At 40.5% G+C, this 27403-nt stretch overlaps 2 protein-coding genes across 2 annotated transcripts in view; one reads left to right on the forward strand and one right to left on the reverse strand.

Annotated features, from left to right (window-relative positions):
• Positions 1-27403, forward strand: part of LOC122787511 (adenine phosphoribosyltransferase-like) — a 201018-nt gene that overhangs the window by 52977 nt on the left and 120638 nt on the right. The gene's annotated exons all lie outside the window — the stretch shown is intronic.
• Positions 3313-3641, reverse strand: LOC122787512 (histone H4-like). The gene has a single exon (XM_044054269.1). The coding sequence runs from the start codon at positions 3622-3624 to the stop codon at positions 3313-3315; it is 312 nt and encodes a 103-aa protein (XP_043910204.1). The 5' UTR covers positions 3625-3641.

A 27403-nucleotide genomic window follows, 5' to 3' on the forward strand; every position in this document is an offset into this window, starting at 1 on the left:
TGTTTTGTCCCAGCCACCACCAGGGTCACTATTGCAACAGTCTGGCCTGTGAACAAAACTACCTGACTGAAAATTGTGGCCCTGTGATGTTTATGGTGACATGGCTTAATTTCTTATGTTTCTGTAAGAAACGACAAGTGGCGGATGCTTTGGACAACCTACAGTCGGTATGTGCAGTGGTGTTATAAAAAGATAATCTGTATGTTGTACTAACATGGTACATCATACATCAAGATGTGTTACAGTTGGGCCATTCTGGTGCCAGTGTGATCTCCTCCTGGGATGATCCTAGTACCACTGTCCTCAAACTGGGATAATAAAAACTCCTTTAACTCTGTTAGCTTGGCTAGGTCTGTGTTAGTGCTTGTATTGTAGCTCTTAGTATTTATTAGTTTCCACTCTCCTCACTGTAGAATTTCCTCCCATTCATGTATATACTATGTCTGTTCTTTTGGCTGAATCATACTTAGCTCATAACACCTGTAATATGTATTGTGTACTCCTGATCCTACTTCTTTTTTAAATCTTCTTGTAAATATTGGTATATATATATATATATATATATATATATATATATATATATTATTTTATATCTATGTTATATTGTCACTATGCTGTATAATTTAATATTAACTTTATTGTTGTTACTATGTATGTAACCCAGGCTGAGCCTGCAAATGATTAGATTTGATCAGTGCTCCATCCTGATAAATAAAATAAAATAAGTAAATAGCTAGCCTGGTGATCCTGTGACCAACCCTTGCACTGCTATGGAACATGCCTTTACCTTGAAACAGCAAATCATGTAACATGTGTATGACATTTATGTGAAGTGCAGTTCTGTCTCTCACAGCACTAATGTCATACAACATTGTCTAATACACCTGCTATAATAAATTCATAGATTCATAGCCTGTTACTAGGCTAATGACCCAAGGGTCCTTTCTAAGCCTAGCCAAGGTTTCCTGAAAGAATAATGTTCATAGGTTCATAGGTAGGTACTAGGCTATCTGCCCCAAGGCATTTATAAGCCTAGCCAGAATGTGTTGGCTTTCGCCGCCCCCTTAGATTAGTTCCCTGTGCCTTTGTCCAGCAGAGCCACTGCAGTGATCCCCGGGGTAAACTTTCCGTTTCCCATCCACTCATCAAGGTTTCTTTTGAAGAGTGTTAGTGAGGAGCTCTGCCTAATGTAGATTGGAATCTTGTTCCAAAGCATGGGAAGTCTCTGGGACAGGAATCTATCCCTCCAGCACGTAGTTGTGGTGAGGTTTAGATCCCTAGAGCATGTGGTTCGAGGGGGATAAGGTTTTCTTGGGGTGAAGCATGTCCATCAATTCTGGGTTGGACATGGCCTTGTATGTCAGGCAGAGATCACCCCTGAGTAGGCGGTATGCAACCAAGTACAGCTGGAGTTTCTTCAGTCGAGCTGCATAGGGCATCTGTTTGAGGCCAGTGATCCTCTTGTTGAGGTACTTCTGTGGTCTTTCTAGCTGTTGCAGGTATCTTGTAAGGTACATCCCAAATGGGGCATTGTACTCTATGATGGGTTTGATGAGTGATGAGTAGAAGGGCACAATGACCTCTTTTGATCTGGATGCGAACCCTTTTGTGATTAGATGGGCCACGTAGAAGGATTTTCTAACCACTTTGGCAATGTGATTACAAAGGTGAGATTACTATCTACTTGGGTTCCCAGATCTCTTATTACGTCTTCTGTATTTAGGGGACTACCATCTATGTGGTATTGTCGTGTATTCAAACAGGTCATTGAGGGCCAGGCATTTATAAGCTACTTCTAGCCATAAGAGACATGGGTGCCATGCCTGGTGTGAATTTCCTGTTCCCCATCCACTTGTCTAGGTTGTGCTTAAACTGGGTATTAGACAAACTCAGTTTCACATGGATGGCAAGCCTGTTCCATAGGAGGGGCAGTCTCTGGGGCACATATCTATTTCTCCAGCATGCTCTGCTTGTGTCACAGAGAAAATTCAGGTCCCTAGACTTTGTATTTCTGGTAATCTTTGACTTACGAATATGTAAGAGATTCATAAGTGTGGGGTTTGCAGGTGCCATGTAAGCCAGACATATATCACCTCTCGACAATCTATAGGAGACTGAGTAGAAGGAAAGGGCTTTAAGCCACTCTGCATAAGGCAGGTTTGTTACTCGTTGTATTGTTTTTGTAAGGAACCTTTGAGGTTGCTCTAGTTGCTGCATATGCCTGGTCAGGTATATACCAAAGGGACCACTATACTCTATGATTGGTCTGATAAGGGTGGAGTACAGTGGGATAATGATCTCTTTGGACCTAGATGCCATGCCCTTACTTATAAGTTGCACAACATAAAAGGATTTCCTCACCACTCTGGCCACCTGGTGGTTGAAGTTACAGCTACTGTCTATGTGCATACCCAGATCCCCGACCACTGGGTCGAATCTTAAGGTTGTATTATCAATATGGTAATTGGCCAGGATGGTTGATTTCCCAATGGGAACAACTGTGCATTTCTTAGCATTGAGTTTATATGGCTTTGGCACCATTTATTAGTCAGAGATGGACGTTCTTGAAAAATGATAGTGTCTGCAAGGGAGTCGATGATAACCCTCAGCTTGCAATCATCTGCAAACTTAGTCAGCAATTAACCTGCAGCATTTGTTTTCAATTTAAAGAAATAGATGCCAAAAAGGAGTGGGCCCGATACAGAGCCCTGGGGGACTAGCTTCATGGTGGAGGTGGTCTCACCTATTTTGACATGGGTCCAATCAATGATCCAACTGGCTACCCAGTGGGTGATAGAAGGGTTTATACCTATATTAGTGAGCTTGTCTACATTGCCTGAGTGGGGTATTGCATCAAAAACCTTGGCCAGGTTGAGGTAAGCTGTGTGCACAGTCTTACCTTCTTCCAGTGCTTTGCTGACCCACTCAGAAAATCCACCAGATTTAATAGGCATGAACTTCCTTAAACAAAGCTAAACTGTGATGAGTTCAGTGCTTGCAGATTACCTATGTCATCATTTATCATGTCCATGATGATTCTTTCCATGGCCTTACATATGAGGCTGGTAAGACCTATGGACATGTAGTTACCTGGATCAATGGCTGGACCTCAATTTTGCAGGGGAATTACTTTAGCCATCTTCCATTCTTTGGGCACAAAACCAGACTGAAGGCTTCAGTTGAAAAGTGATTCAAGTGGACCAGAGAGGTCATATGTCATGCTGTTTGTTAAACATACCGGGATGTTATTAGGGCCCATTGATGCAGTGTTTTTGCCTTGGAAAGTGCATTAATGATCTGTTTTCTAACACTTTAGCCTCCAAAACCGTAGAGAGTCCTGCCCTGGCGTTTTAGAGCATACACCACATCCATAGCTGTAACAGTCTTCCTCTTAGCGTGTTCAGTATAGGTAACAGCATCGCGGATCACATTCTCCAAAAACACCTTCAAAACACCACGGGTCTCCTCATAAATAAGCCCTGAAATACGCTTGACACCACCTCGACGAGCCAAGCAGCGAATAGCGGGTTTGGTAATACCTTGAATGTTATCGCGCAAAACCTTACGATGTCTTTTAGCACCACCTTTACCGAGGCCCTTTCCTCCTTTGCCACGACCAGACATGATTCTCCAAACTGAATGCTAACGCAACTCTAGTAATAGTTAGGGGGATTGTGTTATATGGTATTTCCTTTTGGACTATCAGGAAGAGTGGGGAAAGAAGTTTGAGCTGAATCTGTCTGTGAAAAGTTTGGCAATGGTCTCCTGTTCAGTATGGGTAATACCATTTACAATATGTTCTACGCATTGTTGTGTATTGCCTCTGAGGTTATGGACATAGCTGTGGAAAGCTTTGTGGTTGTCCTTTGCCTGAGAAGCTGTTTTTTCTTCAAATTTAGCTTGTGAAGTATTAATTAACCCCCTTAGCTGCTTATTTAGATTGGTCAGAGGCTTTTAATATGTATGGCTGTATGGCTTTGTTCCTCCTATGCTTGGCCAAGATGTTTTTCTTTTGTTGTATAACCAATTGATAGTGTGGTTTCACCAGGGTGGCTTGTCTTATTCTTAATACGAGTGGGCAGAGCTCAGTCTATACAGCTGTCAGTATAGCTGTACAAAGATTTTGTAAATAGCTCAGTGTATTCTATGGTGTTTACTGGGTTCAGCAGTGCTTGGAATTTAGCCAAGGTGTTGCTTGGTAGAGAGAGGTTAGCCTTGGAATAGTTCCTAAAGGAGTTTGGTTTTGCTGGATCCTTGGATTTTAATTTTTATTTCAAGTAATACTGCTTTATGGTCAGATCTGATGAGTAAAGATATAACATTGGGTGAGGAATATTGGCCCCTCATGCTCATGAGTACAAGGTCAAGGATGTTTGTACCTCTGGTAGGAGAATGGACTAGCTGTTCCAGTATGCTGGTATTAACAAAGTTTAGGAATCGCTGGGCTCATGCATTAGAAGTAGTGTAGGATTCTCAATCTAAATAGGGGTAGTTGAGATCCCCCATTAATATTGTATTGGATTGAATGGTGAGGGACTCTAGTACATTGAGATAGGTAGTATGAGTTTCCTGGGACATGGAGGGGGACCTATATGTTGCAAGGATATGTACGGCATCCTGTTTATGGTGAGTTGCACATGTATGAGTTCCAGTGGGTCAAACACTTTAACTAGTCTGGATGCAAGATTAGTCTTAATATAGACTGAGACTCCTCCACCTTTAGTTCCCTCCTGTGAAGTAGCTGGTCTAAACATAGGTGGAGTACTCTCAGTGACTTTAAACCATGGTTCCATTACTGCAAAGATGTCTACACTCTCCAGGGAGAGGAAGGCTTTTCAGGGAGTGGAGTTTCTTGTTAAGACTTGTAGCACTGAGCAGTGCCGCCTTCAGATATTCCTTCATAGGTTAAATTAATTCAGTAGGTTTAGCAGTTTGGCATTGCCTAAAAAAGGCACTATGAGTGTTAAAAAAGGTTTTGCCAATATCCAAAAGCCTAAGTGCGGATCATCCCTGGCAAAGCAGCATGGTCTGTCAACCATGTCCTCCCAAGCTATCAAATATTATACTTCTCTGGACTTGACACCAGAAGCTAAGCCAATTGTGAAAAAATAATTTTCTGATGGTAACATGGCATCATCCTTGGAGAAGGTAGTATGCTGCCCAGTGCTAGGCTCATACCTGCCTAAGACACATAGCGAGCTTGATGATGTCTTGCTTCATATAGTCAAGGGAGGTACATCTCAGGTCATTAATACCCACATGGACTATGACAGAGTCATACAGGTACCTGTGGTTCAATGACCTGAGTGCCTGTGTGACTTGATGGATCCTAGCCATGGAAAGACAGCTAACCGTGACTCTATCCTTACTCAGTCTGGTGAGAGGGACACCGATGGGCCTCACTATAGAATCACCAATGACCAGAAAATTTGGCCATGTGCTGGTTTGCCTTAAGGGCTTAGCAGTAGAGGTATTGGATACAGTGTTAGCATGTGTATCTGTGGCTGGTATTTTAACAGGGTGTTTATGTGATAGCCGATGACTCTCTTTGATTGTACTGTGCTGGAGATCTTAGTGTTTTAGGAAGGTTACCTATAAGTGCCTCAGCATAAAGAGTTTTACGTGTATGGTCTTTACCCTGTGCAGTAGGCATGGTGCAAGTGTCACTGACAACCTTTATTGGATTAATTACGGTTGAATGAAAGCGTTTTGCCTCCAGCGTTAAAGTGCATTTACACCTCTTGCATGCATTCTCTGTTTTTATTAAGAATAAGTAGGTCATTAGGGGTCTATATTAGTTCATCAAAATACAAATCCATCAAATATGTATTCATTGATAGCTAAACAGCAAAATTCATTACAACAAAGCATAGAAGTTTTCCTAGGGTTAAGAACCATTGGGACATCAGCACAACTATGCCTTTTTCCCCACCATAGTGTGATCTCAGAGTTGGTTTTTGTAGTTAGGGGTGTGTGAGGGGTGCATCTCCCCACATTAGGGGGGGTGAAGCCCACCACTTGGGTGGGTTTGATTTAGTGTGGTGTGTGTTCCGGAGTGCTACAGGGCAAGTAGTACCTAACCCTGGGAAAAATTCCATGCTTCACTGTAATGAAATTTGTTTGGCCTTTGTTGAATACGTATTTGATGAATACGTATTTCAATGAATTAATATAGACCCGGTCATCAGTGTACATGAGGAAGTTGCTACAATGCCTCAGAGAGATTCGGGAAATGCATATGCATGGCCACTGATCTGCTAGGGAGGAGTGAGGAAAACTTAAATATCAATAAGACAAGCAACTTGATAAGCAACACTCGTTCTAATCAAACTAGATGCTCTAGTAGTTAAAAAAAATCTTTCTGGACAATAATGCCACAAGACTGCAGACCACAGACCAGAACAAAGCACCTAGAATAACAGGCACAATAAGATTTCACCAGCAATTCCCAGGTCAGAAAGGTGAAAGCTACCCTTTCTTCCCACAAGAGTGTAGACAACAAACATTCCTAATGTTAAAAATAACTGGTTTAGAACCCAAATGCTTAAACCAGAAAAAAGACACTTAGAATACTAGACACAATAAGCCTTCACCAGCAATTCCCAGCTCAGAAGGGTGGAGGCTACCCTTTCCAAGTGTAGATCACATAAAGCATGCAGGCATACACAATACTTATTGCTGCCTTTCTGTACAGTGCACTGTTATCCAGGACACATGTTGTACTATGTAACATCTCAAAGTTAATTATGTTACCACAAACTGCTGCTACACTGTTATACTTCCACACAGTTACCTGTAGAGTCACATTCACTTGCGAGGTTCACAAACCTTAGCATTGAAAATGTCTGTATGTTTCATAGCTACAGCTTTTTACTACTTTGCTTACTTCACATGCAATGAGGCCTAATACAGCTGTGAATCAGCTTATTTCACTGACATTTATAATTAGATACGTAGCATGCCTATGTACTTAGGCACATATCTGACATCCCATTATGTACTTAGGCACATATCTGATATCCCATTATGTACTTAGGCACATATCTGATATCCCATTATGTATTTAGGTACATATCTGATATCCTACTTCCATGTGCTTTTGTAGGGCACCTACAAAAGTATGTGTGTTGTGCTTCTGAGCGCTGATACACCACACTATTCATGATTCAAAAATTACATTGTACATGATTCATTAGCTGCCATTATATTCCTAATGAAAGTGCTTCAATTTTCATAGGATATTCACACAACACTGGCTACCTAAGGTAGTGCCCAGCAGAGAGTGGCTACCTGGTGTATGAAGGAGAGCAACATTCTGAGGCATGTCCTTCACTGCTGGTTCAGAGAGCAGCTGATGAGGCCTTATGATGGTCCATTAAGAAAAGGCAATGCCTGGTATGACCTGGTTGAGTTGTACACCAGGTCAAAGAGACATTACCAGGATAACAATGCAGGCATTGCTATAATGATAGCAACACTGCTACAGTGAAGATCTTCATATGTGGGAAGAAGAGGCTAGGCAACAAATCCCCTAATCATATTGTGTGTATCTGCATATTGTCACTGTTATTGCTACTGACAGGTCTTTCTCACATACATCTTAGACAAACTGTGTGCTAATGTGAGTTGGAGGTGGTGGTTAGAAATATTGTGATATGCTGATCGTATGTATGATCTATTATGTGATGAGAATATACTGAACCATCTCAGGGTGCCAACATGCTACCTGGTGTGTCTACATGTATACAACAGTAATGTATCTGTGTAGGGCTACTTTGTACAGGGTTTAGCAGCTAATGCAGATGATTAAGACTATCAGAGTTAACAAGCTACTCTGTGGTACAGAGTTTGATTCCCTTAACTTTCATTTGCCAACTATATGACCCTGAACAAATAATTTAACTAGCCTATGGTTTAGAGCAGTTGGGAATTTGGAATAGACCTGTCAATGGTGTACTGAACTAAATGATAATGATGTAAAAAGAGACCCAGTAGAAGGTTCTGATAAAAAGCATACACTTTATTAAAACAACAAACAGCTTGAATATAAAAAGGTAAGCACTTTCATGTCAAATGTTAGCACTTCAGACTTAATTCAAGACTACTACTATTTGCATTATATAGTGCAGACCAATTAGCGATTACACACCTAAATCTCATTCATCTAATTGACTGAGTTTTCAATGCCATCTTTAAAGGTACAGAGCCATTTAATCCAAACTCTTTATCAGCCTGTAGTCGTATTATCTATTTTAATTCATTCATCTCTATCAGATTGTCCAAGTCTCCTATCCTCATACTCGCGGTAACTAGTTGTAATGCCATCAATTTAAATAAATGTGTAGAATAATTTTCAGAAACATGCCTAGCTAGCACATTGGAGGTCCTAGCATTATGAACTTCACTAAGGTGTTTTTTAATTCTCTTCTTTACAGGTCAAGCTGTCTTGCCTACATAGAAGCAAGAGCATACTCTGCAGGAGGCTAAGTAAACTAAGTTACTACTACAACAGTCTGCATATATTCGAGGAGTGAACCTCTGCCCCATAGATAGGTGTACAAATACATTACTGTTAGATACATACTCACAAAAGTTACAATTTCTGCAAGGAAAAGTTCCAGTATGTCTTGATCTCAAAATCTCAGTCTTCCATCTTCCATAGCAGAGCATCCTTTTTAAACATTTATTCTTAAATGAGAACCTAGGATGTTCTCCTACTATCTACTTTAATCCATCATCAGTCATCAGGATCGGCCATTTCCATCTTATAATGTCACAGATTATATTGACATTGCTAGAATAAAAAACAGGAACTGATACTCTCTTATCATTCCTAGTTACACTGTTCTGATCTACAGTCCCATCGTTGGCATCTTTCCTGGAGAAATACTGTCTAGCTTTATCTTGTCTACTTGAGAGGGTATCACTAATGGCCAAGGAAATTTCTCTCGCAAATCCTCTGTCTTTCAATTGTTGAGCAAAGCACGTAGTCTTGTTCAAAGCACTGTTATGTATTACTAAGTACTGGACTAAATGCCCACTAATTACCTATGAATCTGTTGATACACACCTGCCTGTTTACTTTTACAGAGGTTATGAAAAATAGGTCTGGAACTGTAGATTGTAATTCTGTTCTGATACTTCCCCTCCACCTGTCACAGTTTGCTGATGTGACTTTTCTGTTTCAGCATGAGCAGAACTGGCTCTGAACCATGTAGACTACTGCAGGAGGCAGGAGAGAATGGTGGCTATGAAAGATTAGTTGTATTAACTTACACTGACCTGTGTTTTTTATATATAAACATATATTTATGAGTGGATATGCTTTGGCAACAGTGTGTTTGGTAAACATCTGTTTAGTTGACCGCTTTTGGTTGACTAAACAGATGGTCAACAGTTGTGTGAGAGCGCAAAGTTCTTGGGGCTTGGAAATCTCCCCTCTCCCTGATTTTCTGCTATCTCAGAGTTAATATATATGATTATCAGGGGGTGTGGGGGACGCAACCTCCCACATGGGTGGTGCAAGGGCCTTGCCTCCTGCATAAAATTATGTTTTTTTTGTTTTGTTTTTAGGTTTTGCATGCACTGAGGTTGTTTATTGGTGTGTGCGTAGTGTTGCATCGACATTTGCATTTTTGATGTGTTGTGGTTTCCATTTTGGACATTGATGAATATGAATGTTGATATAAGATTGTCTAATCATATATATCCATTCCATTGTTAGGATTGTTTCACTTATGGCAAGCATCCCACTGTCTCTTCCGTGGAGATCCAGAAGACTGAGTAGTTCAGTAGCTATCTCAGCCACAGTCTCCCTCTACTAAGCCAGTAGCTAGGGAGAGTGATGAGACTGGAAGTGCCTAGTCATAGCTGGAGTAGTTGTTGGAGGCTGTCGTTGAAAGAATGCTGGATATGCATGTTGTCTACATGAAACAACTCTTGTAGCAGTTTGCTGATTCACTTACCAGCCAGCTGTGACCACCGGGCAACCAAAAGTGGTAGTAGTCAATGCCATCTACTACTATGACCCATCAGCTGATGATGGGTCATTTTAGTGTCCCTCAAGATCAAGACAGCAGCTTACACACTGTTCTTACCTCAGCTATCACCACCCTGGTGTAAACCTTTCCTATGATGTTCAGCCCCATGCCTTGTGTATTGTTCAACATCCCCAGTCACCATTTGTCTGTCATCTATATGTCTCTGTCCATCTTGAGTCTTACCCTTCTCCCTTATCTCTATGTAAATGATAGTGAGCACTGCCTTCCCTCCCAGCCTGTGCTCTCCTATATACTGTCCTTCTGTCTGTCCCTCTGCTTACAGTCTTCCCATTTTTCTTCTTTCCCGTACACCCATTTCCTACCACTTTTATTCATCAGGAATGAATCTACGCTTGTAGACTCCATGCCACAGTAGTTGCCATTACTATATAGCTCTACATCTGTATTATCACTCCTTCCCTACAGCCTTCCCAGCATGAAGCTCATTTAACACTGTTGTTAAGTACTTGATCTGTTTTTTCTACTGTTAAACACTTTGTGTTTTTGTTGTGAGCACTTGAAAAAATTAAATGAGAAATGACAATTCTTTTGGGTATACTTTTCTGTCTGTGACTTGTTCACCCCTCTGTTTTTCCCATATTCTTTACTATTGTACACTTTTCAGGTTGCCGTTTTTCTTTCCTAACACGTTTCAGCTGTTTTCGAATGCCATTCAATATCACTACCTTCCCATTCACCATCCTTCCCAGCCTTCTCATAACTGACTTCTAATTTGTCTTCCTGACTTGCATGATTATCTCTTTGACTACCTCTGGGTGTTATATATTTCTGCAACTCATTCACTTTCTCAGTTCAGGAATCTGAATTTGAGAAACCTTAATAATTATAGTAACCTGAAGCCAACACTTAGTTTTTGAGGAATATAGTTAATATTGTTTCTTTTGCATAACCATTTTATATAGTTTCTAAACCAAACCAAATGAATCTTTATTATTAGTGGGAGTAGTTCAGTTTAACTAGATGTTCTTAGCATTTGAGTGGGCTGTTTTGCCCTGTTAGAATTTTGGAAATGCATTATGACATCTTTGCATGTTTAAAGTACAATTCATAAAGGGGGATAAAAGAAACAAAATCATTAGCAGAAATTCTAGAATCACTTGCTGGCAGAGAGCTAGCCCTAACCACATCATCTCCCAGTCCTCAGTGCTCTCATGTTACTCAGTACTATATACCAGCCTTTGAAAGAAGTCCAGAATCTTTCAGTTGCAGTAACAGCTCTGCCTCACGCTAATGTGATCTTGTGATCTGTAATAAATATCCTTACATGCTGACTCATAGTGCTTCTGTGACTGGCCATTAATATTCAAAAACATGCATGTTGTTTGGTCATCCTAACCAGTATGCCCGTTCTAAAATCTAGCACATACCAATAGAAAAAAGTCCAGTCGCCCAGACTTTCCTCTGTTAACATATATGCTATGGAGCTTTCCAGTTTTCTTAATTAAAAAAAAAAAATGAAATAAACTTTGAAATCCGAACAGGTATGAGAGAGACGGGACAGAGAAAATACAAGGAAAATCAGGCATGTTACGCACATAGCTGATTTTCTCTGCCTGTCTCATACGTCTAAACGTTCCGGATTTCAAATTACTTTTATTAAAAAAAAAAAAAAAAAAAAAAAAAAAAAACAAGGCAACAGAGATCTTCCTTTCTCCATTGCTTCCTTTTCAAAGCACTGACTTATTGTGTAGGTGTGGGAACATAAGTCCCATACCCATGCGCAGTACATCAAGATACGGGGGGGAAAAGGTAGAGGAGCACCACAGCGCCATTATACAAAGACATTATTTAAGAAAATTAAGTAACTTTTTTCTTAAATAATGTTATTGTATAATAGCAATAATCCATGGCTGGGTGTGGGCATTGCTGGATTTACCCACGGTTGGATTTGTTTGGTCACTCTGGCTTCACCCAAGTGACCAAACCATGCCAACCGTTGTAAATCTAGCATTACCTAATAGCTCTCTTTTGTCTGTAACCAAGAAAATACAAAAGAAGTCTTCTGGATAGTTAGTGGTATAACAATGCAAACCAGGTAAGAACAACCTCCTTCCTTTGTCCAATTATCCTTTTGGTTACTCTCTAGCATGGCAAAAGCCAGGCACTCTCCAGCCTGCATGAAACCCAATGGCTTATTTGTCCCCTGGCTGGAGGATCTAATTAGCTGATTGGTTCCTGCAGAGGGGGTGAGAGCCAGTTGTTAGGGAGTGGGCCAGACTGCCGGACAGGGTGGACTTCCCTTTTCTCCATTTGGAGCTGCTAACCCCCATGGTGGATCACTAGTGTACCCAACCATAGGGAGCATGTGTGCCTCTGCATGCACACCAGCCCATGGCCCCTAGGCAGTGTGCTCTGAGGGTACAACAGCTAGTGCTCTCTTTAGGTGTCTCCCAAGGGGGAGTCAGAACTACCTCTCTGTCTCCTTGCAGGATGGGTGAGCTGACAATGATCACTGCTATTCTCCCCATCCAGTACCCTCCATTGCGTGCACTGCTAATTGAAGACAGGTCATCTGGGTGTTTGTCAGGATTTCATTCCTCTGCATCTTGAAAGCAGGGTTCACAGCAATGTGTGCTTATTGTATTACAAGCTGTCCAACTGAAGGTTTCTACTTTGACTTTTACTATATGTACTGCGTCTTTAATTACTTACTTAGACTATACCAAAATATAAAGGGCACTTATTAGAGGACTACAACATGGGAGCATGGGGAATATATATAAGATTTCTGGCCCCAACCCTGCATGTAAAAGAGGTGTTTTTGTTCATGTGATATTATGTGGCTAGCAGGATATTAAATAAAACATACATAGTTGGCCCCATTCATGTGAATCCCAGGTCTTGCTGACCTATGGTTGATTAGTTGTAGAGACACTGGAGGGAACAGGTAGAGATTATAGGTGTGAATAGCTGGGAGAGGTAGATGGTTCTGGCTCACCACTTGGGTGACCCCTAGAGGGAGCACTGGATGTAGCACACAAAGAGCATGAGCTTGCACAGCACATGCTAAGCTGGGGCCAAGGATTATAGCAGTCTGTGAATTCAAGTATTCTGACAAGTATAGCAGGTACTAGATATTCAGTATCAAGTTGGTTGCTGGGACAAATAATGGGTTTCCTATGGAAAATTGCAGCCTGGTTTGTAGAAATAAAGCACATGGCCTATTCATTGTGGATAAACTGCATTGCCTTGCTGAGCTGTGTATCGTAAAGTACACAGGAACACAACTCTGTACAAGACTGCAGATATGGATTGGAGTCCTTGCGTAACTGGTGGGAGCTGCCTTCTAACTAAAGAAATGTATGACAATTAACAGGAAAATAATCTGTGCCCTTATGAGTGTAATGCCTCAGGAAAGGAAAATTCCTGGGAAAAAAATTTTGAAGACTAGCAACTACAGCACAGATGAAAAAAAAAAACAAAAAACTACAGAATCATTTTCCATTACAATCCATGCCAATGAAATTAGAACTATTTAGTGGTAAAGTGTGCAGATGGCTTTTAAGTTCTGTAGTTTATGATAAAGCTATGTTACATAAACTTTTGTTGAAAAATAAGTGCTTCAATAGCTCTGTCAAGCTATAGATTCTATGTGGTTTCATATAGCCTATTTTGCTGCAGGTTGGTTAGAAAATGTGATGATATGACTTTAGAAGCTTTCTGTTGTGGGTAACTGTTGAGATTTCCTGTTCTATCTGTGGCTTGACAAGAGTCATCACCATTGTCATTGGACCCATGCCTGGGGAACATGTGTGCCTCCTACCATTGCATGCCATGTCATTGTGCACCAAGCTAGTTGAACATGCCTGTCATCTACTCCACCCCATTCTTCTTTTCCATGGACAGTTCAGATGTTGGTCCTACTGCTTACTGGGGCAAAATTCTTGGATTTAGTGCCTAAAAAGCTGAGACCTTCCAGGTGTTCCTGAAGTTGTCATATCATGAGGCAGTACCACAACCAGCACAGTCTCTACTGCTTGGATAAGAAGCATGATGGGTCACATTGCTATAAATATGAGCACTTCAGCCCAGTCAAGCACAGAAGGAAAAGACCAAGACTTAGTTCTATTGTCTTAAGATGGTGTTTTTGAAGCCACTCCTAGCATTTTTGTAGTAAATCCACTAAATCAGGGGTCTGCAACCTGTAGCTCTGGAGCCTCATGTGGCTCTTCCACCCCTCTGCAGTGGCTCCCTGTAGCTTTGAAAAATAATGGCCACTCTGCCGTATCACACACACACTCACACACACACTCACACACACACTCACACACAGAGCGATCAAATGATGGATTTTAAATATTGCTCTTATAAACTTAAAAACTTGCTAGAATAACATGTTTTCATTTACTATGCATTCCACACATACTGAGAGTGATCGAGCAATTCCTTGGTAGCATCAGCATCTCCTGAAAGGGTTCTGTACCTCTCCACTATACCTCTGAAACTCTTACCACAGGAAATCTGGTCAGAGCCACAAATAAAGGGGGAACAAAGGAAGAAAAATAGGAACAGATTTTAAATATTGCTCTTAAAAACTTAGAAACTTGCTTGAATAACACTTTTTCTGTTGACATGCATTTTACACACACATACTCGCACACAAACACACACACACACACACACACACACACACACACACACACACACACACACACACACACACACACACACACACACACACACACACACCGAGTGATTCCAATAAAAATTTCAACAAAGGAACAAAAATAGGGATGGATTTTAAATATTGCTCTTATAAACTTAGTTCTTTTATATGCAGTATAATAACTATATATAAAACTTAATATGCTGTGTTATCTTTATTTTATGGGTCAGATATGTTTTGTGGCTCCAGATGAATTTCATTTGGTGGGAGAAGGACCAAAATGGCTCTTTTGATAGTGAAGGTTGCAGACCCCTGCACTAGATGCAAGTATTTTGCTGCATAATTTTCTAGAGAGCAGTTTATAAGACGTACATAGGAAAGCATTCTACCTATACTTTCCCGATCTGTCCAACAGCTCTGTGGTAACTTCTCTAGCTGAATGTGGAGTACAAAAGAGTTTGCCTTAATTTGGAAGTGGCTTGCTAAAAAACAATTAGCTGTAAACTCAAATAAGTCAACTGTGATGTTATCTGGCATTTTAAAATTGTATCCAGTATCTCTCCTCTTACTATTCTAGGTCCAGTGGGTGCAACACTCCCTTTCACTAAATAGTAAAAATGTTTAGGAGTTGTATTAGATTATACACATTCATTCCATAATCATAACACACTTCATCATCACTAAAGTGTTACAACAAATTAAGATAGCTTTACAGTTTCCCTCATCTTCTTACTCCAGAGTCTAGGGCAGCCACTGCCATTAATGTATTAATCTGAAGAACAGAATATGCACTATCCATCATCACCTCTATGTGGTTTTAATACTATTGCACTGCAAACAACACAAGTTAAACTTCTAAGATGTATAGGTCTGGCTAACTATACAGAATATCACTGTACCTGTATTCGGCAAGACAAATGACTTCCTATCTGCCTGGTCTTCTTATCTTCTGAGCATATTTACATTTAATAAAGGATTTTGTCCATCTCTTGCTAATAAATTATGGGTATGCAAATCTTCATATGATCTTTGAAACAGTTCTTTTTTAAAAAAAATCTTTATTAAATTAGCACTTGTGACACAGGCAAATTTACTTTTATATAAAAGTAATCAAACTCTATTAACAAGTTCACGTTTACAAACATTGTACTTCACATATATTACTATATATCATATAAATTAAACAACATTACACAGATTATTCAATTCCTGCACTTTTTTAAAACAAGAAACATTGTTATTAACGCATCACTTATGACATAGGCAATCATACATTTATATAAATAAAAATAAACCACACCAACACAATCTGACTTGCAAGCATTTTGTACCACAAACCATATGGACACACTCCCAGTTGCAGACATTATACATCACTTATAATCAACCCAATCATTTTCAGTCAAACATTACATAGCTCATGTAAGACCTGCCTTCTTTTAAACCTCATTTCTCCCATGTATGTATTGTTCCCACAATTCCCATTTTTTCCTATGTAATTTGCTCCTACCCATTTCTAAAGATCTCAGTTCTAGTCATTTTATCTCTCTTACTATATTCACTACTTCTAGTATAGATGGTTTAGACTTTGATTTCCATTTTCTAGTAATTGCTTTTTTGCAGCCACCATTATTAGACACAGCAAGGCCCTACCATGTCTAGGCAATTCCGATTCTGTATCATAGCTCAGAAAAATAATCTTCCTCATCACACATCTCTGACAGTACACCCTGTAGGGAATCCTTAAAGTCCACCAACTCACTGGCACTCCCGCAAAATATGTTCTCAAGTACCTCTCTATTCCCTATCACACCTCCAACATTTCCTGGCTACCTGAGGAAAAATTCTCTGGAGTCTACTTGGGGTATAAAAATATCTATGTAAATAAACATTTCCAAGCAAAAATCCTAAATCTTTTAGATTTTGTTGCATATTCAGGAGACATACATATACCCTCCCATTGTTTCTTTATGAATTGTTTATCTAGTCTCTCTTCCCAATCCTTTCTAACCTCCTCTGATTGATTCATATAGTTATCATTCAATATTTTATATGCTCTACTAATTATTCCCTTTTTAATGGCAGCTTCTGTTGTAGATTCTTCTAAAAACTCTACCAGTGCTGGTCTTTCATTTAGGACCCCCCCCTTATCTTTCTGTTTGCCTATACTCTGATATCATTCTTGATGGGGAAGACAATTTCTAACCTGCAGTCCAAATAATTTCTTATAGTCTTCCCACTCTATCATCTTTCCCTCTCTAGTTACCTGCTTCCTTTGCCATTTTTCTCCAATAAATTCTAGCCCCCTCTTACCTATTGTCTGTATTCCTACTTGCAGTCATCCCCATCTGTAGAATCTCCTTTCTCCATTCCCATGTTAGCTTAGTTCTTAGAATACTTTCTGCTACTTTATGGATATAATATTCTGTATGATTATTGTTATTCTTCTTAATGGCCTGTATCCAAAATCCTAGTCTGTCCTTGCTTCTTGAACCCCCCCCCCCCGTTTCACCATCATCCCTTTCCATTTTGAATTGCAGTTTTCTGCTTGTGCTATGTATAGGAGCCTTAACTGTGTAGCTTTAAAATACCCCTTCAAACTAGGTAATCCCAATCTACCCTGTTCTACTGGAAGAATCACCTTATCCCATTTGACTCTTGCCATCTTCCCCACCCAGATAAAGTCCTTCAGCTCTTTATTAATTGCTATCAACAACTTCTCCTCTGGTTGATAAAAATATGCCTGACCTGTGTATAAGACTAATGGGACTAAATACATTGTGACTGCTTGTATCTTACTATCCATATCCATATAACAAAGCTTCAATTTTCTCAGTTTTTGTATTATCTTTTGCTTAGTCTCTTCTCACATATCCTTAGCTGCCAGACCAGAATCATTTTTAATCCATGCTCCTAAATATTTATTTTTATCATGGTAAAACAGCTCTTAATTGAAAATTTACAGACCTCCCTTCTCACTGTTCTGTGAAAAATCTTTCCACAGGCCTTCTCCTGCTGCATTCAATAATCTTATCAAGTACATTTCTTTTATCTCTCTTTTTTCAAGAGCATGCTAAATATGCATCTGCTGCAAGAATATAAATGCACTTGTTTTAGAGACACTGGTTAATCTCATTTTATTTTTCCACACAAGTCAGCTTATTCTTCTATCCTGAACAAATTTACTTTTGACAGTTTTACATACTGATGATGATTCTACACACGTGTGACAGTGTATGTGTGTATATCTATCTATCTATATATATATATATATATATATATATATATATATATATATATACACACACACACACACACACACACACACACACACACACACACACACACACACACACACACACACACACACACACCATTTATGTTTTTTCTTTTCTTTCTTTCAACATTTGTATCCTAACTTGTGGCTTTACAGTAAGTTGTAACTATTGCTCATATGTACCACCTTTTTTTTTTTGCATTATATTTCCCAAGTGTATATTATACTGTTTCTTCTCAAGCTTGAAAGTGTCAGGTTCATTCGATATATTTTACTGATGCATGTTATTGTCCCATCTGTTTTTTTATCATTTTACTGTAAATGCTACATGGCCAGGGTAGTATCTGAAAGAGGGTCTTGTACCATTTCACCAACATTGATGGCAAAGTAAATAAATAAATAAAATCATGCAACCAGCAGGAAGGTTCTTTGTGCAGCCCCTTGCAAGAGCCAGGACAGCACAAGAAAGTGAGGGAGTCTGAGGTTAGACATTTGTCATGTCCTGTCTACACTGTGTGTGGTCTCACAGCCCTTGTTTTCAGCCAAACCCACATGACTAGTTGTGTTCAAGCTTGTGCCAGTTGTTGCCCGATGCTGACTGCCCTATGAGAAGTGCCCCTCCCCCCTGTAACTACTTTGAGAGTGTACCCCTAGATATTCACTCCTGTAAGAATCCCTTGCAAGGTTTGAAGAGGCTCCAAAGAGACATTCTGCACCTACAGCACCCAAAGAGCAGACACAGGCATTGGATGTTCATCATGATTTTTACATCTAGTGAGATCTGTCCTCATGGCTATCACCCTTAAGGAATTTGGACTAATTCCAGCTGCAGACCTGGTGCATGCCTCTCTTGACCTAGGGCCACATCCGTTGAGAGTTCCTTGCATGTCAGGGCTCTGACATCTGATAGCTTGTATTTGGTCATTGAACAGTGGACGACTTTCTGCTGCAGATGAATGTGTGCTGCCTCAGTCTAGGGCTGTGACAAAGGAGATTCTCCTTCGTTAAGGTTGTATAAGAATAATGTGCCATACACATAGCTCCCCTCTAGATGACCTCTCCTTTGGGGAAGGTTTTAGCCTGAGTCTTCCATGGGCTTGCCTGTGGCTTCACTGCCTTCTCCTCAGAACCAGATCAGTCAGTATCTGAGTAATAAGGATAAGTACCCTAGGGTCATCATTTCCTTGGAACAGCTTCCCAAGCCTGCTGTTTGTGTAACCTGAAAGCACCTGGATCCTGTTTCCTCTGCTCCTCGGAAGGCGGATGTCCTTTGTAACCCTAGCTGTTTTGAATGACAGACCAGCAAAGTCATCCTAGGGCTCCTACTTGATATGTTTGGCTCAGCATAGATTCCACTGACCATAATACCTTCATCTTTCTGCCTGATAGATTTCAGTGAGTCAATCACTGAACAATCTGGCAAACCTGTCTTACTGTAGAATTAAGAGGAGGCGGTTAAGACCATTACTATGGCTTCACCATTGGGCTTCTGTATAGTCCACTGTAATTTTTGCTGTACTGATACTGTAACTAAGACAGCTGGCTTAGCTGTTTGCCTGCACAGGACTGCATGGCTCTCCTACTTTAAGGATGCGCTATAATAAGCTATCCTGGATTCCATTTGAGAGGTCCACTTTGGCCAAGACTCCAAGACTCTAGCAGAGAACTTTCAAGAGAGGAAGCAGGTGTTGATCACTTTGGAGGGTCTTTATAATGCCACCCAAGCCTCATGTAAGCCAACACAGCTTTCTAGGAAGAAACGACACCCGTGTTGAATGTGAAGGGCTCTTAAGCATCAAGATGTTTTTGCTTCCCTGGCTTTGCTGATAGAGTCTCCCATAAGAGTGACTACACTTACTGATCATTTACAGTCATGGCTTCTTTCCAGGGCTGGCACGGTGAGGGTGGTGATTATCTGATTTGTGATAGGTTTAGAGAGCCATCAAAAAGATATGCTGGGTGCTAGACATGGTCTTATGCCCTGCCCCAGAATGAAATCTGCTCATAGATCTGGCCATCTCCTTAGAACTTTTTGAACTGGCCCTAGAATCTATTCAAGGGAGCCACAGAGACTGTCTTATTCAGATTACTTATTCCTGTAAAGAGTTCTACTCCTGCATTTTACTAATTCAGAAGTACACAGATCTCCATCCCATTTTGGGCCTTAGTATCTTGATAAAAACATCCTTTATGTGAAATCCAAGATAGTGACTCTCCAGACATCTGCTGCTCCTGGCTGGTGTTGCTAAGCATGATGTATGCCTTTTAGCAAAGTCCTGTCTAAGGTGTGCACAGGAGGTTATTTCTTTTCCCTCTGAGTTGACATCACTACTCATACAATGCACTGTCATTTAGTTTCTCTTCTGCACCCAGAGTATTTGATAAGGTGCTTGTTACTATCACAGAAGTCTTGCAGGAGAAGAAACTTAACATATTTTCATAAGTGAATGGCTGTCTCCTGATGGCACATTAAAGGGAATCCTAACTTCATTGGCTTAGGAACTGGCATGACAGCAGACCCTGAAAGTCTCTATAAAGACAGATCTTGACTCAGGGTCTTAACTTTGTCAAGGAATAGTTGGAAACTCTTTAGAGTTGGTCTTTCCAGTCCACAAGGATTGCTCATGGGGCTGTAACATTGGTTTTCTAGTAAGAATACAGCAGATGGTCCAGCTTCAGACCCCCTTCTATGCCTTAGGATTGGAGGAAGCCACAGGCTTCACAGTTCCATTTATATGACTGAGGATGCATGTGTTGCAGTTGTTTGTGAAGTTTAAGGGCAACAGGCTTGTCGTACTCTGGCAGTTGATCTTTTAGCATCAAATCCTTATCCCTGGGTTTTAGAGGGGTGGGCAGTCCCTAACAGTGTAACTGTAGACCTGCCTGCAGCAGAAAGCATCACAGTTCCTGAAGACTGACTTCCTTCATGGCTAAGGGGAAATTGACCTACCCCCCCCCCCCCCCCCCAGAAAAGTGTGTTCCACATAAGCCAACCAGAGCTCTAAGCAGTGCTTCCAAAAGCTCTGAAATGGAACCTGATATCAGAGCTCCTTCTGCTACTGTCAGGAAAACCAACCGATGATGTGGTGTGTAAACAAAAATAAAAATAAAATAAACCTCGGTCCCAGGTTGGCTGATATAAAAAATTTTTTAATACAAACAACAAGTAAGCGCTTTCAAGGTACAAGCTCTCTTCATCAGACAAATGCAATAATACAAAGCCACAAATTTAAAATAAAAAGCATCCAATCATAGAACCGCTCTGTTAATTCAGTTAGCAAAGATGAATGAATACTATTGCTTAAAGGGGCGAGTATAAAGAATAGATTTTAAAGAAACAGCTTCATTAAGACCTGGTTCTTTATCTGCATGAAAATATAAGATCCTCTTCTGTTCACAGGCTTCAGTCCTAACCTTTATATTCCCTCCCCTTTCATTCTCTTCTAACAACTCAAGAACAAAAAATTTAAATGATGTGAGGGACCAGTAGCTAATACATGCTTCGCTAAGGCACTGCTATCTTTCTTGTTATTCCTTATATCACAAATATGTTCCTGTACATGTTTCCTAAGGGAATGATTGGTCTTACCAATGTAATATGCCCCACATAAAGTGCAAAAACTATAATATATCAAGTTCTTGGATGAGCAATCTGCATGAAATGGAAGCTTATAGAGTATCCTAATGAGGGATTTGTAAAGGTAGCTCCTGTATATATATATATATATATATATATATATATATATATATATATATATATTTACATATATATATATATATATATATATATTTACATATATTACAGTGTCGCCACATATTCGTCCCAACTCTATGTGATACACTCCCCTGTTTTTATCGAACTTCCTATAGCAAAGATGCCTTTTCAAAGACATATTATTTTTAAAAGAATACTGTGGTACTTCAGGAATTAAATCTTTTAATTCATCACTCGCACGTAGAATGTTCCAGTTTTTCTTAATAATATTGCAGACAGCTCCTATGTCACTAGAAAAAGTAAGGGGAACTTTAATACATTGTTTTTTACTTCTATTTGCAGAAATATGCTGATCATGAATATTATTCCGAGGGGCTTTTTTAGAAAAATAAGGTTTCTCTATACCTTTTCTTTCTGATAAAACTGAATTTATACTCTAACTAAAAAATCACATTTAAGGTCATTAAATGCTGTCTGTAGCTGTTGCTCACCATTATGTAGCCTCATGCCTCTAGGAAACTGAGATTTCAAAAACATTTCTAGAGACATGACAAGGGTGCATGCTATTCTTGTGGAGGTATGCATTTTTCCTTGTTTCCTTACTAAAAATGCTGGTTTTCAACTCATTACCGGTCATCTTACAAATCTTTACATCGAGGTGTGTAAACAAGTAGGGAGCCACAGGCCTGGACTCTTGTGTACAGAGACCGTGATTGGGTAACAGATAAGGGCTTCACGATTACACGTGCTTACATCCTGGGGAAGATGAATGCATTGGTGGACTCCCAGATCTTCAGATCCAGACCCAATCCTGTCCTGGGACTGTGAATTCAGAAAACCTGTATGGTTAGAATTTTCTACGCATGGGGCACCTCAGAAACTGACATGTTTACCACATAGAATGTATTCCAGCCAATGTTCTACATATTTCTTCAGGTCAAAATGGAACTGATGGTGGGTGCATTGTTTCCCTTAGCGCCATTCTGAAGATATGGTGGATGCACTCCACCATATCTTCAGAATTTATGCCTTACTACAGAATTCAGAGAAATGAAGAAAGAGAGATTAATCCTTGCTATCCCTTGCTGTCTTGGCAAGGGAGTATATTCTTCTTCTTCTTCTTCTTTCGGCTGCTCCCATTAGGGGTCGCCACAGCAGATCAACTGTTTCCATTTCTTCCTGTCCTCTGCATCTTGCTCTGTCACACCAACCACCTGCATGTCCTCTCTCACCACATCCATAAACCTTATCTTAGGCCTTCCTCTTTTCCTGTTACCTGTCAGCTTCATCCTTAGCATATTTTTCCCAATATATTCTGCATCCCTCCTCAGCACATGTCCAAACCAACGTAACCTTACCTCTCTGGCTTTGTTTCCAAACCTTCCAACCTGGGCTGACCCTCTAATATACTTATTCCTAATCCTGTCCATCCTCGTCACACCCAGTGTAAATCTTAACATCTTCAACTCTGCCACGTCAAGCTCTGACTCCTGCCTTTTTGTCAATGCCACTGTCTCCAACCCCTATAACATAGCTGGTCTCACTACCCTCTTGTAGACCTTTCCTTCACTCTTACTGTTACTCGTCTGTCACAAATCACTCCTGACAATTTTCTCCACCCAGTCCATCCTGTCTGTACTCTCTTCTTCACCTCTCTTCCACACTCACCATTACTCTGAACTGTTGATCCCAAGTACTTAAACTCATTCACCTTCGCCACCTCTACTCCCTGCATCCTCACTATTCCTCTGTCCTCCCTCTCATTCACACACATATATTCTGTTTTAGTCCTGCTGACCTTCATTCCTCTTCTCTCTAGAGCATATCTCCACCTCTCCAGGGTCTCCTCCACCTGTTCCCTACTCTCACTATAGATCACAATGTCATCTGCAAACATCATAGTCCACGAGGACTCCTGCCTGATCTTGTCTGTCAACCTGTCCATCACCATTGCAAATAAGAAAGGGCTCAGAGCTGATCCTTGATGTAATCCCACCTTCACCTTAAACGCATCCGTCACGCCCACGCAGACCTCACCGCTGTCACATACCCTCGTACATATCCTGTACCACTCTTACATACTTCTTTGACACTCCCGACTTCCTCATACAATATCACAACTCCTCTCTAGGCACCCTGTCATATGCTTTCTCTAAATCCACAAAGACACAATGCAACTCCTTCTGACCTTCTCTGTACTTCTCCATCAACACTCTCAGAGCAAACATCGCATCTGTAGTGCTCTAACCTAGCATGAAACCATACTGCTGATCACTAATCATCACCTCCCTTAACCTAGCTTCCACTACTCTTTCCCATAACTTCATGCTGTGACTGATCAGTTTAATCCCTCTGTAGTTACTACAGCTCTGCACATCACCCTTATTCTTAAAAATCGGTACCAAAACACTTTTGCTGCATTCCTCAGGCATCCTCTCACTTTCCAAGATTTCATTAAACAATCTAGTTAAAAACTCCACTGCCATTTCACCTAAACACCTCCATGCTTCCACAGGTATGTCATCTGGACCAACAGCCTTTCTGTTCTTCATCCTCTTCATAGCTATCCTTACTTCCTCCTTTCTCATCCACTGCACTTCATGACTCACTATCCGCACATCATCCAACCTTCTCTCTCTCTCATTCTCTTCATTCATCAACCCCTCAAAGTACTCTTTCCATCTGCTCAACACACTCTCCTCACTTGTGAGTACTTTTCCCTCATTATCCTTTATCACCCTTACCTGCTGCACATCTTTACTAGCTCGGGCCCTCTGTCTAGCCAATCGGTACAGGTCATTTTCTCCCTCCTTAGTGTCCAATCTTTTATACAACTCTTCATACACCTTATCCTTAGCCTTCACCACCTTTCTCTTTGCAATGCACCTCATCTCCTTATACTCTTGCCTACTTTCTTCATCTCTTTGACAATCCCACTTCTTCGCCAACCTCTTTCTCTGTATACTCTCCTGTACTTCTTCATTCCACCACCAGGTCTCCTTGTCCTCCTTCCTCTTTCCAGATGTCACACCAAGCACCCTTCTAGCCATCTCTCTTACTAGCTCTGCTGTAGTTACCCAGCTATTCGGTAACTCTTCACTGCCACCCAGTGCCTGTCTTAACTCTTCCCTGAACATCACCTCACAGTTACTCTTTTTCAATTTCCACCATTTGATCCTTGGTGCTGCCCTCACACTCATCCTCCTCTTCTTGATCACCAATGTCATCCTGGAAAGCACCATCGTATGCTGCCTATCTACACTTTCCCCTGCCACCACTTTACAGTCTACAATCTCCTTCAGATTGGCCCTTCTACATAAGATATAATCCACCTGTGTGCATCTTCCTCCACTCTTGTATGTCACTGTATGCTCCTCCCTCTTGTTAAAATACGTATTCATCACAGCCATGTCCATCCTTTTCAGAAAATCCACTACCATCTGACCTTCTGCATTCCTTTGCTTAACACCATACCTACCCATCACTTCCTCATCCCATCTGTTCCCTTCACCAACATGCCCATTGAAATCTGCTCCAATCACCAGTCTCTCACCCTTGGGTACAGTCATCACCACTTCATCCAACTCACTCCAAAAATTTTTCTTTCTCATCCATTGCACACCCAACTTGTGGAGCATATGCACTAACAACATTCATCATTACACCATCAATTTCCAGCTTCATAAACATTACTCTATCCAACACTCTTTTCACCTCCAAAACACTCTTAGCATACTGTTCCTTCAGGATAATGCCTACGCCATTTCTCCTCCCAACCACACCATGATAAAACAATTTGAAATCACCTCCGATACACCTATCCTTGCTCCCCTTCCATCTGGTCTCTTGCACACACAATATACCAACCGTCCTTCAATTCATCATATCAGCTAGCTCCCTTCCTATACCAGTCATACTGCCAACATTCAAAGTTCCGACCCTCACTATCACAGTCCTAGCCTTTACCTGCCTTCAGGCATGCCTTCCACCTCTTCTCCTCCTATTAAGATCAAATATCAACTAAGGAAATCTTCTTTAGTTGAGAAAACAGTGCCAGCTCCAGAGCTGGCTTGTCACTTGGATCTCTTCCCTCTGGTTGGAGTATCAGAGATGATAGTGGCCTCCAGGAAGCCTTTTAATGTACTATTGCATTGCATTGTTATTGTTAGTTATAATTGTATTCTTAGGATTTTCTGATTGCATTCATGTCTACAATGAATGTCATATGTATGCCACCTATGCTGTTATTGTGCCATTTGGTGTATGTATTTGCATATTGTCTCTGACAGACAGCTCAGGTTTAAAGACCAGCATTCTTATCTAGTTAATTGTTGTTTGTCTTTCGGCTTTTTCCCAGTAAGGGGTCGCCACAGCGGCACTTCGGTCTGCTAATGATTGGCAGTAAATTTTTATGAAATGCCGAGGTGACAGCTCGACGCCCAACCTTCAACGAAGGCATGCCCATTTACACACGCATGTCTTTCAAACGCTACCCAACCACGGGGAGGACATGCAGACTCCACACAGAAGGCACTTCCAAGCCCAGCCGAGAATCAAACAGGAGAACCTCTTGCTGTGAGGTAACAATGCTACCGCCGTACCACCGCGGCATACCTTTCTTACCTAGTTAATAAATATGTTACCTAGTTAATAAATATGTTAAATAAATAAATTCCACTCAAAGACCTATTCATGGATGTAAAGTTTTGTTTTGTTTTAGTGGCCAAAGGATGTGTTTCCCTGGGATGTTCGCTGTTTTCAGATTCGATATTAGAAGATCGATGTTTAGGTGTTCGATCACCTAAACATTCAGTCTTCTAATATAGACCCATGGAAAGCAGAACTGTGGCCCAGCATGGTTGGTTAATCAGTTCCTTAAGGGGTTCTATGTCCTCTCATCATGGAAGAATCCTTCTCCTTCTTAAGTCTTGGATTCCTGACTGACAGTCTTGCCCATCCTTCATTTAAACTGGTTATTTCAATGGCTCTTAAGTTTTTCTCTTGAAAAATGCTGTTCCTGGTGGCCATTTGCTCTACCCTCAGAACTGCCAAACTACAATCCCTTATCCTAATTTCAAGGACATTAATATTCAAAATTCCTTACCCATCTAAAAACAATCTTTTCAAAGAGCCAAAATTCAGTTGCTTTCAGTGTGGGCACATAGCCTAAATCCATCTATACCTCCTCCATAGATTCTGCTTTTAGTTTCTTACTAGTGTGTCACACCACTGTTGACTGCTGTCTTCCGTTCTAATCTACTGATGGAACATATCAGCACAGAATTATAATCCCTTTAAAATTTTCTCTACCCTCCCTTCTACTTGTTATGGTATTCATTTTATTAACATGCACATAACTGTATGCTGTTAATTCATTGTTTATTGCACATACCCCCTGTTTATGACCTCTATTACACATATATGCATGTTTTATCTATTTTTCTGATTGTCCCTGGTCTGACACAGTAATTGGTCCATTAAATGGGGCAGAGCACTGATCATAATAAATTCAGATAGACTTATAAATCAGTCAGTTTTTTGCAAGGATTAGGTTTCCTTCAGAATAATCCACATTTTTACTGAATGTGGAAGTCAAAACTGATCTTAAACATTTCATTTCATCTACCCGTGCAGAGTTCATGGGAGAAAGAGCTCTTCATACCGTTGAACTGCACAAGTAGCTCAGTTTATACCTGTAGAGGGTGCTTATTATGGGAAACCAGACCACTTATAAAACTTAAATT

The sequence above is a fragment of the Protopterus annectens genome, chromosome 13.part0, assembly GCF_019279795.1.
Source record: "Protopterus annectens isolate FY-2018-M chromosome 13.part0, PAN1.0, whole genome shotgun sequence".
NCBI classification, from domain to species: domain Eukaryota; kingdom Metazoa; phylum Chordata; order Ceratodontiformes; family Protopteridae; genus Protopterus; species Protopterus annectens.

What these genes read in the sequence shown, in the direction of transcription:
- LOC122787512 (XM_044054269.1), bottom strand. Translation starts at nt 3,624, where the DNA reads ATGTCTGGTCGTGGCAAAGGAGGAAAGGGCCTCGGTAAAGGTGGTGCT.